The following is a 15158-nucleotide window of genomic DNA, read 5'->3' as shown; positions in this document are numbered from 1 at the left end:
GAGCTGCCGATTGCTGCTGTTTGTGCGCAACCCAGCTTGAACGGAAGGAAAGTAACTCTCCAGCTGTGATCTAGGTTGCCAGCTGTCTTGATTGTGAGCTGAGATCTTCTGTCAAAAAGCTGTGAACCTAAGGAATTCGCTTCTGAGTCATGCGCGTGGCTTGTTATGCTATGCAAGCGCTGCAGATCTTGTAAGGGTAAGAATTACACTCGCATGCACCACTCCGAGTGCAAATACTTCACCAATGCCTCACTACACGGATCACAAGAAAACCTCTTGGACTGATTACTTTTGACAGAGGTTGTGCGCGTACTTGTGGCGTTTCCTTGCGGGAACTCCTTGAAAGAATGTTTTGAATCTATGTGCCCCGTTTTCTTAGGAAACAAAGGCCTACTCTGAGTATACGGGCGAACATAGCATCTCATCAGGAATGGCTGTGGCCATATCCCTAGAGTGAGGTGGATGGATAACGCAGATTGGTCGATGCTTGCCGCCGAGTCATGCGCTATAGTTTGACTATTTTGAAAAAAAATACGAGCTGAGCACCTTCCAGTCATTCCTGCATGTTTTCCGCTGAGTATTAACATTAACTGCGTTCAGAGGAAAAATGCAGCTGTGGCCGAGTAGTTGAGCATCAGCCTCGCATGCGAGAGGTGCGGGGTTCGATCCCCAATGCCGCCGGGTGCCCACCGGTGACACAATGGGTACAAGGTTTTCTCTGGCCTGGTGCTCGGCTAATCAGTGGTGAAATGCTTAGAAAATTGGTCTTTGACACCACCTTGAGTCATCGAAAATACCTTGTGTCATGGCGCTCCTTTGCGATAGGCGCCCTTGTGTCTTAAAAATCCATAAACATCATCGTCATCATCATCAGAAAAATGAGGGTTGACTTGTGTAGTTAGGCCCAATGCGAGTTAGGTGCGCTAGCACTGTTTGACCATTGTTTTGCATTGTTTATCATCGTTTTGAATTTACAGTAATTGAGTATTGCTGTTCATGATATTGCTAGGTGATTGAAGTGGTATATCAAGTGTATTCTGTGTGTTATGTGTGTTTGCATGGCACGGACGAAGCACAGTGGATACATGAAACAATGTTTATTGCAGTCATTCTACGCATGCATATCAGGCATTGCTCCAGCTCCGCAGAAAAACCAGCGCCGTCGTCGGAGCGACGTTGTGAGCGGATAAGCAGGTGGCCTACATTCCAGATAGGTCACAGGACCTTCCGACGTGATCACAACTTGCCCATCGTGGCCAGTGGCAAACACCTTTTAAGTTTTTAGTAACTGTATTCTCTTGTTTAATCATATGCAAATTTCGCATGGCGACCAATTTGTATAATCACACGTGGGCAGGTTGCCCACAACTAGGTGGCAGGTTGCCAGCTGTCCACCACGGCAGTGGGCCACCTGTCAAAAGGGTCAGAAGGACAAGGCTTTTTTTTAGTGATGGTGGGCTTTACTACTAGCGCAATAACTGGACGCTCCGAGTGGCCATGTGGGTTGCGTCACTGTGCACGTTGTTATGCGGTACCACTCCGGCCATCTTAGGGGTGGTTATCCTACCGGTGAAATTCAAACTAAAACGTCAACTCAAAGGCGCTGGCACATGTGCACACCAATGAAAAGGAAACGGCGACGCATCACTGGAAGATAAAAAAAATAAAAGACGCATGACTTAGCACTCGTGTGGCCAGCATTACTGCCCTCTTTATTTATATATACATGCAGACATGACTGTCACGGGCGGCATTCGCGTAGAAAGCCTTTGATCTACTTCTTTCCGTAGTTTCTCAACAAAGGGCGCTTAAGAACCAGCCGACAACAGCGACCCAGACTAATCCGACAGTTGCCCCTGCTTCCTTAGACCCACTGCCCAGACCCACGCCAAGCATTGACGGTGAGTTAAGGTCAACGATGCTGTCAGCTATTCGCTTGAGATGTCCCATGGCTGTACCATATGTTTTGGAATCGCAGGAATGCAGCGAGTTTTGCAGGCATGTCTTCAGTTTCTCGGCCACCCTGAAAATGTAGATGACAAAAAGCTTTTACTTGAAGAAAGAAGGTTCCAAGTCGGTGGCCTAGGGCCAGGAAGCTCTTGATACTGAGCCCTTAAGCAGGCGAGGAAGGGACGCGCCTCTTGATTGTAAGGAAGTGACACGTGGTTTGTTTGCTCAATGTAGTTATTTCCCCTTAAAATTGATTTCATTTTTTTGCTTACCCGTAGAAACCTTTCTACCTTTGGTGCAGTACCCCAACTGCCAGTTTCAATTCCTGGCTCATCTCACAGCTTTCTTAACAGCAATTTTGACCCTATGCAATCTCAGAATCAAATTTAAAAGGTACATATGCCACGAAAACTGGTAAATAATATGGTTGCTATTAACTGATTTTTTTTTAAAGCAAGCTAATTATATATGGACAACATCGGTAAAAATTGGCGGTGGTTTAGCTCTGGTTGAACCTGGAGTGACGCAATAGCTACAGCTGGCCGAGTGGAACTTGCTCAGTTGAATTGCGAAGTCAGTCTTTCGCCGCTCCGTTTCTCTGGGCGTTCCTTCATCTTTGTCCCACTTGACACGGCGCATGCGCACAGCTGTTGCAGCTTGGTTTCGAAGGCGCACCGCTCTGCCGGCAGCAGCAGCTGGTCCGCACCACGCGACCAGCCACGTGGCTGGTCACGTGACCAACCACGTGACGAACCACGTGACCAGCCACGGCGCCGCGCCGCCGGCAGCTGCTCGCACCACATTACCAACCACGTGACAGCATAGCGGCGCAGCCACAGGGTGGCGGCGCCGCCAACGCCAGGGCGCCGCCACGCTGAACGCTCGAAATGCTACCGTAATGTAGCTGTCGCTACAAAACACCGTATAAATTCAATAAGAACGAAGATCAGTGTCTTAAGTTGCATCTTTGTATTGCCTGTTAGTACCAGAGACACTGGGACATCTACGAACAGTACAAGTTACATTCCGGGAGCTTGGGAACGCGAATATTAAAGCTAATCAAAGCTCATTATTGCTCGATGTGTCGGTTTATGCGGCGTTAGCGCATTGTAAACAATAGTAAAAGCCTACTGCTTTATTTCTTTTGCTGCGGTTTCATCTCAGTTTGTGCGGTCCCTTTTATGTGTGTGCCATCACACGCTATAAAAGTTATCTTAGTATTGCATACGACAAAGCAGGGAGATGTCGCACACGTAGCTTTGCCTCACTGAGCGTCAGAATATCTGGTGGCGCCTAAGCAGGCACTCTTTCTCGATAATTTCGCTAGACCACCTTCGCCAAAACATAGCTCATCTCATTATGCCGGGGCACTTCACTAACCCTGTGGCGCCCTCGCGTACTAAAAGGGCAGACCAAAAATTAATACTGAAGTGCTTTGCTCTAGGTTTCTATATTTCGCAATACTTTTTTTTTTTCAAAGCTAGACATATTCCTTTCAAATAACGCCACTCGAGCATTACGTAGTAAATTTCTTGTGCACTTTTACTGCCTTTTTATTTTGCTGTTTCGTGTTTTAGAAACATCTTTTATGGCGTTCTACTCAGTTACAAGTACGAGGATTTTTGCTGTCTTTGCCAACAGTCACACTTATTGCACGATATTTGTGCACTTTCCGGCGTACGCACTACGGATTATTTCAGTTTGGCTGGTTTCATTTTTTACCACAACTCTTGGTTTAGTTTACGGAAGCTTGCCATTTCTGCAAGTGAACTTGACGTACTATAAGGTAAGGAAACCTTCGGTTCGGTCTTAAACATTATTCTTAACACGCAATAAGGAGTATTACAATGTATATCGTATTTAGTGCAAAGCATTGCCATCAGTATGATTATTTTCGCAAACTAAATAGGAAAATGGAATTAAGAAGGACCAGACTTGTTAGCAAGTTCCACTGATAACCACGGCACCGTCCTGCCAGGAAAAAAAGCAGACGGTTTAGCATGGCTAAGCGGGAAATGTCGTGCGGTAGCATCAGTTAGGGTGGGCAGTTAAAATGTATTTATCTGCTAAAAGCATTTGAAAGAAAGAGCATTACCCGGAAGGCATTTACAATGAAGGCGTTCACCCTAAAGGCATTTGCCATAAAGGCATTCATCCTAAAGGCATTTACCGTAAGGCCTTTACTCTAAAGTCCATTTGGTAAAGAACTGTGTATGTAAGGCCTAAAGGCCTTAACCCAGGCCTTTATTTTGGTGAAGACTCCAATCAGGGCAGAAACATGAAAGAATCGCGTGAAGGCGCAACGAACCATGCCAGTGAAAGAAGAAGAAAGAATGGCTAGCAGGGAGCCAACAGGCATATAGCACGCCACAGTTGATGACGTTGCCCTTACCGTCGTCTTGACGTCACACGTGCAAAACTTGTTCCGACCCCAGAGACTGGTGGGAGATAACAGTTCCTCATGACGTCCAGGTTGATGCACTCGCGGAGGGACTCTACAGCTGTGTGTGGAAGATACGTGTCAGAGAAAGGTTACTGGCTACTTGAGATATACTAAAGTAATAGTTACTAAGCACACAAATGGAAAGCTTTACAGACTTCGAATAGAATTTAATCGAGAGAAAGTGAACCAGCAGTCCACGACCAAATCAAAATGAATTCATCGTTCTGTACTAGATGGCTTCTGTGGCACTGTCAAAAGATCCTAAGCTTCTTTTCCTGACACACTTGTTAGGCCTGCCGACGTTTCTGCTGATTTACTAATGCGTTACTAAGGCTACTATGAGCGTCCCCCAGTACGATGGATGTACTGTAGTTGAACTGCGTGGTTGTCGCGCTTGCGGTTTTTCTGGTACGTTTTGTCGTGTGCATTTGGCTGAGGCTGCCACTGAAGGAAATTCACGCTTTTACCTGATAAGCGATTACTCTTGATTATCCTTTTCAAAATGCACTGAAAAGGTAAATGTTAAAGTGCCAGGAAATGTACCACATATGCTGAGTTTGTTACTATTTCAGTTTGGTCAAGAGAAAACTGAATGAATCATCCAAAGAATAGACCAGACAATCGTCAGTTTACTTAAGCAATCAATATTGAGTAAAGCTGTCATGTTTTAGATTACAGTTAAGGAATAGGCCCTAAAAAGACCAATATAAAAAGAACCTGGGTAGCCTTAAATCCTAAGGCACATGTCGAAAGGGCTGAAAGAAAACGTAAAAAATATCTTTGAGTCCTAATTCTTATCTTCTAATCTGTTTCCTCAAAACGGTATTGAAAAAGGGTACTAGTCCGGGCTAGTCGGTACATTTCGCCGGAAAACGTGCAGCGCAAAAAACAGGACTAAAGGAGCGGACAGACACAGGCGCCGACTTACGACTGTTTCCTCCCCGTAGCTATCACAGCGTCATGCTCATTCGTGAACACAGGCTTCTTTGTGGGTGATTAGTAGCGGCCGTCAAAGTTTCTTAGAAAATATAAGAACGAATCCTTGAGGGCATGCAGTAAAAATAATGCATGCATCTGCTTACGCTGACAGACTTCTGTAGCCGTTGCATCTTTCTGGAGCTCGGCGTACCCTGCCTCCATTCTTGCGAATTGGCGCTTTTCAAAGTCCGTGCAGCCAGCATAGAAATCCTTGCAGGTTGCATCCTCGGGAAACTCCACTGAGTTATCAGATCTGAAGTGGGCAGCAGAATACTGCCTTTCATCTATATTTATTTTGCACACGACAGACTTCATCAACCATAACAGCAGGACGACACAAGAACAAATTGTAATAAAGATGTCATAAACTAGTTTTTCAAGGAAATATTTGTTAGAGAATAGAAAAATACTGCTTAAGTAAGTGGGTGCAAGAAGAACAGAATTAAAATAACAATTGTAGGGGACACTTAAGCTCCGCCTTATAAAGGTACGGCTCGATAGCATTAATGAGTTAATGCCCATATATGCGCATTTGGTCACTCTCAACTCTGCATTCATATGTCTCTGCACAATAGTGCGGTGGTAAAGCGAAGCGCCACTGCCCTGCGATGGCAGGTGCTGCCACGGGTGTGGCTTGTGCGACCCAAGTTGCTGTTCCCGAGAAGCACGTCGCGGTAAATTATTAATTTTACAGCCATCTTCCACAGTGGTAGTTTGCTCATAATTTGGTGAGTAGTTTGCGATGACTCCACAAGGTAAAGTGACTTAGGTGGCTCATCTAGGATGCTTCTCTGCGCGGTGGCTACCCGGGACAACCTACACCATCCTACTTCTAACTCACAAAGCTGCCAACGACACCAACGACGCCAGATTTTTTGCACAATAGGAGCTTGGACGCTATCGCATTAAAACTGCAGTGTATTGCAGAATACATTCAGTGAACTGTGCTACATATCACACACACACACACACACACACACACACACACACACACACACACACACACACACACACACACACACACACACACACACACACACACACACACACACACACACACACACACACACACACACACACACACACACACACACACACACACACACACACACACACACACACACACACGCACGCACGCACGCACACGCACACGCACACGCACACGCACACGCACACACACACACACACACACACAGAAAGAGAGGGAGCGAAATCACATTATTTGGCAGCTGGGAGTCAGCCCCTGAGGAAAGAACGGGTTTGTTCGACCGGAACCAGTTGGTCTTTTACTTGGCCCACATCATCAAGGCACTTTACAAGGGCAGGAAAGAGGGTAGGGAAAGTAGGTAGTTGAGTAATCACCAGGCATGAGTATAGACAGTGTTCAATCCATGCGCATGGCCTATGCTTCTCAACTCCTTCTATTACCTGCGTTTCTACACCATGTCACTGCAAACAGATGCATCCGCCTTTATTGTGTGCTCTTGCACCGTGTTTTACAAGTTATAATGTCGGCTAGCCGGCCATACTGCTACTGCATGTGCATGACGTAATGTCCAAAAAAATTACTGTCCACATATTGCATTGCCCTTGAGAAAGCATTTGGACGGTTTTTAAAATTGAATTCGAGTTCTTTCCGTCTTATAATGGATAAGGGGATTGCTAAATACAAGGAAGCAGCGCAGTGCGCTCTCGTTTCTAGTAAAACATGCAGCGAGACGTACGTACACTTGGCAAAATGACGTGAGGTAGTCCTTTCGATTTGCAGGTACCGCAGTAAAATGGCTTTTTCCGAACTTGTCTGCTATGTTCCAGTAACAAGTTATGGCATTTTGGGCGTTGCATACGAGTTCGTCATCGACGTCGTCAATACAGAAAGCTGAAAAGTAAAAAAAAAACATATTGCGTGAACACTGTAAAAGAACTGCGCTATTCTTTTTTTATTAATATAACCAATGGTTCGACGAAAATTCGTCTTTTCAGGCAGTGGATGAAAGGAAAAAAGGGATGCGGTCCCTTACCAAGTCATGAAGTTCAAGGCGTTTCAGAATCTCGTACGGGTTCCTTGATCACTTAGCGGGACAAGAAATCGTCGCGACTTATATACGCAACACGGGGCGTAAATATAGTGCGTAAATGGGTGAAATGGTTCCTTGCATCCGGTTCATGGCAGCTGGTGTCGATTGGATGATTAGAGATTCCATCAGCCGCCGAGATGACACGTTCTTTTCCCTAGCGATGACAGTGGCGTGGTCCTAGTCGATCGTGTGAGCATGCTCTTGCACATGCTGGGCAATTGCGTTGGTCGTGCGATTAATATTTCTTACGTTATGTTTGTGGTCGTTAAGCCTACTGGGGAACTTTCCCGTTTTGCCAACGTAAACCTGGGGGAAATCAGGACATGTGGCCTGGTAGGTGACACCTGGAAATGCTTCAATCGGTAGTTTGTCTTTCACGTTCCCGAGCTGGTTACGGACCTTTCTGGTCGGGATGTGGGCAATGCGCATGTCATATTTTGAAAACACGCGAGAGTGCCTCGCTGATTCCCTGCACGTAAGGAATGGCTGTACGTGCCTGGAATGTCTTGTTTCTCTGTGTTTCCGTCTTTAATATCCACTTCTGAATGTTGCAGACAAAGCGACATAGGGTAGCCGTTGTTAACTCTCGGTGAATGGTCCTCAGCTCGTTTTTCAATGAATTTTTACCCGAGCAGATGCGTACGGCATGTGTTAATAAGGACGGTGCCACCGACGTCTTGTGGCCAGCCGCATGACAAGACGTAAAATTGAGGTAGCGGCCTGTATGCGTAGGCTTCCCGTAGAAGGCGAGAAGGTGAGGGTGCCCTCATCCCTGCGAACCAGTACATCCAAGAATGGCAAAGAGCCGTGTTTCTCAATTTCAAGGGTGAACTGTATATGCGTATTCTGGGCGTTTAGTCCGGTCAGGAAGCGTAAGACGGCTTGTTTCTTCAAAATGCAGAATCAGTCGTCTACGTAGCGGTAGAAGACTTTCGGTTCAGGATTCAAGGTGGCTAGTACCTTTTCTTCCAAGGCTTCCATTACTAAATTGGCCGTTGTAACTGATATTGACGCCCCCATCGCCGTGCCTTGTGTCAGCTGACAGAAACTGCCGCCGTAGGAAAATTAAGTGTTGCCAGTTCGGGAACGTCGAAGGGTGTGCGGCCAGTGAGACGAGTGTCAGCTTCTAGGGCTTTTTCGCACGTAGCTACTGCTAAATCCACAAGTACTCTAGTGAAAAGCGATGTCAGGTCAAACGAAACCATAATGTCGTCTTCGCTCAACGAGATTCCATGCAACTAAGATGCAAACGTGGAAAAATTTCCTACATGAGTATGTGTCTTACCAGCTAGAAGACTCAACACGTGGTGAAGATAGCCTGACAGGCGATAAAGTGGCGATCTGGTGCAGTCGACAATAGGTCGAAGTGGTACCCCAAACTTGTGGACTTTAGGCATGCCGTAAATTGCAGGAGCTGAACCGTCTGCGCAGAGCAGCCGGTAATAAAGGCTCTTTGGTGCGGAGGGGCAAAATTGGACAGTCTGGCAGCAGTTGTTGCAGCTTGGTTTGTAGTCTGTTGGGTCACGGACTAGAGGAGTGTAAGTCCGATGGTCTCCGAGAAGGACCAACATTTTCTTGTGCTCGCTTCTGTCAAGCAAGACTGTAGCGTTGCCTTTGTCTGAAGGAAGGATGACGATGCTGCTGTTACTCCGCCGGCTGCGAATGGCTTGCTTTACTGCTACCGACGACCACCTTCTTGCACTGTGTTTCCGTAAACCGGAGTTCACTAAGGTGGCAGACTGGGCATGTTGGTGATTCATAATGGGAATGTACAGCGCAAATACAGACTTCTTGTGTCCTTGACTGTATTTGCGCTGTACATTCCCATTGTAAACCGGAGAGCACACCAATGGTACGGGTGCGTTCCTCTTCTGGAATGACAGATGGAAGTTGACTAACCACTCGTTCCACCGCGCACATCACCTCGCTTGGCCTCGATGATGTTTCTGTGTTGAAATTCAAACCACTTGACAGCACCACAGCATCCTTCTCCGTCGGCGTATGGGAGGAAAGGTTGATGACATTATTCAGCTGTAGTTAACCTCCTAGGGAAATATGATGGAATTCTGAAGGAAGCGGTACTTTCCTGAGGTTAAGGAAATCGTGTGCAAGACGACTGCACCAGTGTAAGATCAAAAGTGAAATCGAGAAATTAGAGGAGACACAATTAGAGGAGACAAGCAGGAAGGCAGGCGATCACTTCCAAGGAGCCGGCTATTTCACGAATTTCTAGCCTAAAAAGCTATGCAGACGGCACCCGCTAAAAATTTCACCCCCTGAAAGCGGCAACACTGTGACCCTAAATGTTACAAAGTGTTACGAAACGTCGTGCCAGTATGCTCCCCTATTACTTCATTTAAGAAGCGATCCACGTTCAAACACATTACAACAATAGCAACCATTTTTTATAGCCACTGTGGATGCTCTGTTTAGCGTGCTCGTCTGCTGACCCAAGGTACGCGGGTTCGATCCCAGCAGCGGTGGTTGCATTTCGATGGAGGCGAAATTTTAAAGGTCCGTTTACTCTTCGATGTCAGTGAACTTAAAAGAACCACAGGTGGAGGAACTAATCCGAAATCCTCAATAAGGGCGTCCCTACTGGGGGCGTTAAACTCCATAACCAACCGCCCGTCCTCCGTCTTTTTGAACAGACAGATTAAAACTTTTGATTGGTAATATGTAGTCGGGCGCTAGATTCTTACTTCTTACGTAATTTTGTTATTAGATGATTTGGTACACCTTGTTTCCTGATTGCATGTATGGCAACACGCTAGCAGAGCCATTAAACAAATCATAAAGCAAATGTTTAGAACCTAATGAACCCAAATACAGTAAAATTATCTGTCAACGCAGCCATCTATGACTGAATCATGGTACTTATAAGCTCACCCATTGTTGTTCACGTAGTTCTTAACCGCTCTGGTCAACTGTCTTTGCGCCTGGATCATAACAGTCTTATAAGGAAAAATTGAGAACAGGACCATATTCTGTTTGCTTTAGGGATGCGAAACAAACTATCTCGGCATTTCTATCATATTTGAACGAAATGTTGGGTCGCTGCAGATTACTTTTTACTCCCAAGATAACCTAGTAGCGATTCGAAGCTTGCGTTACTTACCACAATTTTGTGGTTGAATGAAATTTCCCTCAGCATACCCGCAGAGAGCGCCTTCCGTCGCCGGGCAACAATTTAAAAACGAGCATTATTTATAAATAAAGCTGGCGTTGAATTTTTCGCCACGCAGTTATTTTAAAGCGTTCAGTAACCTATCTGCATTTCTTCACTGACATCTTTTCTCTGTCTAGCACTACAGCACGGTACATGTCTCCAATTTCATCGCACCGACTTGTCTGAGTGTACGTGCTTTTTAAAACTGGAAAATTAATTTTTTCGCAAGCATTCGCGTCCATTTAATTAAGGTTGCTTTTGAATAGAAAAATAGTTAATTTAGTCTTTACTTGTTTCAGAAGGGCTTTGTATATAGGAGAGCACACCAAAGAGACGCCACAACAGCAACCAATCTCGATATATGTAATTGAGGTATACTAGAATCGTGATTATGAAAACAATTGTTACGTCGTTGCTTTTTATGCAGTGCTACTAGTGCCGACGGCACATAAGAAAATGCATACACATGCAAGGCCAGATCACAAAATACACGAAGGGCTCCGAGCTATGAGGCATCAGCACTTAAAATGAATGTACGATTCAAAGTACAGCCATCTACGTCATGTTAGTCATAAAGTACCGAGCCTGCCTACAAAAGAAGGGTAAGTCCGTCTCGTTGGATCATGATCCAAGAAAACCAAAAAAAAAACAGCGCTTTGAGCACAAGGCATTTGTCACACAATTTTACCGACGCTCTTTTAGGGTTTATATTACCAAGATCCAAGTATAACCTTTGTCCGTAAAGTTCCGAGACTGGGACCATTAAAAAAAATGCGCTCGACATTAAAATCATTTGTTCAGCACCCCTTCTAAGTAGTCTCCCTTTGGAGACTATACACAGCTTCCAACCCTTCTTGAGGTTTTGGAAACAGTTGGAAAACGCTTCTTTTGGCAAAGCGGTCAGCTCCTTTGTCGTGGCGTCTTCAATGGCCTCCACGCTCCCCATCCAGCGAACTTTCAGGGCTCTCGTCACATGAGGAAACAGGAAAAATCGCATGGGGAGAGGTCAGGCGAGTATGGCGGATGAAGAAGTACAGCAATGCTGTGCTTGGCGAAAAATCTTGTCTCGCTGAGAGCTGTGTGCGGCCTTGCGTTATCGGGAAGAAGGCTCCATTGTCCAGATGCCCATAAGTCAGGGCGACGGCGTTTCAGTGCATCACGCATGTTTTGGAGCACGCGGATATAAAACTCCTGATTCACTGTCTGCCCTTGTGGGACAAACTCGTGGTGTATAACACTTCTGGCATCGAAAAAAGCTATCAGCATTGTCTTTGTTTTCGTCTTCTGTCGCCGCACCTTACTAAATGCCGGAGGGCTTGTGGACCGCCATGCGGCGCTCTGCCTCTTTGTTTGACGATCGCATTGAAAACACCATGTTTCGTCTAAAGCAATGATGCTGTTGGCGAATGCAGCATCCTTCTCTACCTCGGAGAGAAAATCAGCGCTCTCTGATGCCAGCGTGTCCTTCTGCTCCTGTGTGAGGGAGTGCGGCACAAGCCTGACATTCAGCTTTCGTTTCCCCAAGTTCTCACGCAAAATTTGGTAGCATGCTGTCTTACTAATGTCGAGAGCATCTGATAGCATTCTGTAATGGTGCGGTCTTGCTGCAGAATTTTCCTGATCCGAACCACGTTGTTTTCATTCCGTGAGGTTGAAGGGCGCCCCTGCCTTGTGTCATCTTCCACCGACGTTCTCCCCGAGACGAACTTCCTGTGCCACTCGAAAAGTCGCGCCTGCGGTAAAGTATCGTTGCCGTAAGCGTCACGAAGGAGCTCTTACGTCTTTGTGCCTGTCTTGCCAAGCTTCAAACAGAATTTTATATTTACACGCTGTTCGAGGTGGACGTCCATCTTTCCACATTCACTCACAGGAGAATGCGCAGGCGACTAGAGACAACGTATTTTAACATGTGGTATCATCTAGCGGGTCCCACAGCAATCAATATAAATAACTCAGGTTAGCCTGAAAAGATGGCGCTACACATATGCACCAACAGTTGTTTTGGGGAATGATTTCTAGAGAAGGAAATAAATCAGTCTCAAAAATTAATTGACAAAGGTTGTACACTTTTCAAACAACGCCAGCTGAAGAAGTCTATACTGTGCAATGCTTCGCCTCAGTTGTGACTGCATTACCAATCGTGTACACGCAGTTATAAACGTCAGCTCTTACCTTGCTCAATGACGATGTTCTGCAACATTATAAAAGTCGCTGCTACCTTCCCGAGATTCGCCGCTAACATCTTTGAAGTACACTTTTTCCTTCACAGCACGCAAAATGTTCAACTCAGAACACGTCTTCGATGACTGAGACGCACGACGACTTCCTGCATGCGCAAACGCCTTTCGGCACTGTTTTATCAAAATGCCATGTTACTTACATTTTATACTTTTGCTATTTATAGGCACACTTAGCGCCGTTTCCTTGCTTTATGCACAATCGCCTCTATGCGCGAGAAAATGGCTGAGCACTGTACCGACGGCACTCACAGCGATCAAGTCTACGTGCGGGGTGACGGACGATTGTGAAGTGCTGTAATAAGTGCGTCTGCACGTGGCTCACCCTTTCTGCAGCTGAGAGAAGCGTTGGATCTTTGTTAGGGTCGGGCTGTCCCGCCGCTATGTGATAATATTAAAGGTTCCCTTTGTTTCTGAAAGGCGGCCGGCCTTTATCAACCACTGAAGTGCGTCGAGAGATAAATGAAAGGCGCGTTTCTCAGGATTGGGCTGGCATGTAGCGCTTTTTTACAAGGCTGCATACAAGAAAATAGCTTTTAGACCATATAACCGACATTAGATTTATTGTGTAATGGGCGTCTATAAATACAATAAACAGGTAAAATTATGTTTTCAAGGCTATATATAAACACGATAATGTGTTGTACCAGTATGCGAACACAATGATCAGCGTTGCTCCGATCTTAACGCAGAATGTTTTAATTCAACTCGACCTCCTCACAATCGCTTGCATGTATGACAAAACTTAGCCGCTTTCTGTGGCACATGTGTTTCTGAGAACTAACTGATTGAAGCGGCGTCCTGTTTTATAGTGCTGAAAACTCCTACGTGAAAGCTTTTCGATGTGTGCTGGTTAAAAACTACAGAGTTCAGCACTTTACTTAGAAAAAGTTTCGTTGGCGGACACGCTAACACGAAGCGTTATTAATTCTTGAACCATTATTCAACTTACATTATCAACAAACAGGCACTGACCTCACCTTTTATTCCCACATCAATTATATCTACCAACCTAAAGTTAATATGTTTTTTCCTTTCACAGGATAAGAAAAAAAAAGACATTGGCTTCCGCTGCCTCTTTTATGCCATCAGTGTTGAATGACATGCACATGCTACGCGGGGGGAAGATGGAAGCTTTGTAGGGACATTAAGTAGAGCAAGCAGTTTAGGCACCTACCTCCGTCGCTTTCGCCCTTACATCAATAAGTACTGTCGATCTTTAATCGAGTTTTCTGCATTCAGCACGAAAACACTCCACACAACATCACTGAGAGTTTCGGCAAGGACGGACTGTCACACCTACTCGGACTTTGGACGAGATAGTGCTGAATTGAGGCTACATTTATATATGAAAAAGGAAAATAAAACATGGGAACGATTTACAGTAGAGACTGAAGAGCCTCGTAAAAGTCAGTGGCCCATTTACTCTCTGATGACAATATTATTGGCGTTGAAACGAGATGGAACACTGGCGTCTTTAGTGGCTTAGAACAAGAGTTGTATGTAATGCGTCACAAGTAATTAATTAGTTCTAATCAATTACATTTTCTCCGATTTTTGTGAATGATCGATTTCTTTTTTAAAACGGTGGCGCTCCGCATAACTCACTTATTTTTTTTCTCTAATTGATTGCTGGTAATCAGGTACTATTTTTCCAACAACAACTTGTAACCGATAGTACAGCTTTGCGAATCGAAGCCTTACTGCTAACACTGGTGCAAGCTGAAATATTTCCTTCGTAACAGCGTGACAACGGACTGGCTACGGAGAATTTGGTTTCGTTTCTGGGGGTTAAACGTCCCAAAGCGACTCAGGCTATGAGGTACGCCGTAGTGAAGGGCTCCGGAATTTTCGGCTTCCTGGGGTTCTTAAAAGTGCAATGACATCGCAAAGTACACGGGCCTATTCGACACCGTGGCCGGAATCAAACCCGCGTCTTTCGGGTCAGCAGCCGAGCGCCGTAACCACTAGCCACCGCGGCGGATGCTTCGGAGGAGCATCGCGGGAAATCATATCCGGACCGCAACCGGGTCCCCACACTCGTCTAAAGCAGTCCTCGTTCCGGGAATTATCACGTGGCCTCTCTATAGAGACCCCCCGTCTTGCCAGACTGCACTGCAACTTGCCTCCCATTTCATACAACTCGGAAGGCTTCTACACAAAACACGTGACAACAACGACGCCCCCATTTCATAAAGGGCTTGAACACTATAGCATCGAAGCATTCCACAGTTACGATCTGGTGCGTAGGGTGTTCGTATACAATAATACCGCCCCTCGCTTCAGGGTGTACCTTGAGAGAG

General features: G+C 45.7%; 1 protein-coding gene across 1 annotated transcript; it reads right to left on the bottom strand.

Moving 5' to 3' along the window:
* Positions 1 to 1082: 1082 nt before the first annotated feature.
* LOC144107943 (uncharacterized) lies at positions 1083 to 13167 on the bottom strand. Its single transcript, XM_077641182.1, has 5 exons — positions 12791 to 13167; positions 7100 to 7250; positions 5476 to 5624; positions 4343 to 4451; positions 1083 to 2023 (listed from the first exon to the last, which is right to left on the bottom strand). The coding sequence occupies exons 1-5, from the start codon at positions 12858 to 12860 to the stop codon at positions 1795 to 1797; spliced, it is 708 nt and encodes a 235-aa protein (XP_077497308.1). The 5' UTR covers positions 12861 to 13167; the 3' UTR covers positions 1083 to 1794.
* Positions 13168 to 15158: the final 1991 nt, after the last annotated feature.

This window comes from Amblyomma americanum, chromosome 10 (assembly GCF_052857255.1).
Source record: "Amblyomma americanum isolate KBUSLIRL-KWMA chromosome 10, ASM5285725v1, whole genome shotgun sequence".
Taxonomy (NCBI): Eukaryota; Metazoa; Arthropoda; class Arachnida; order Ixodida; family Ixodidae; genus Amblyomma; species Amblyomma americanum.
The sequence above is the reverse complement of the archived record's forward strand: the minus strand, read 5'-3'. Positions and strand labels throughout refer to the sequence as shown.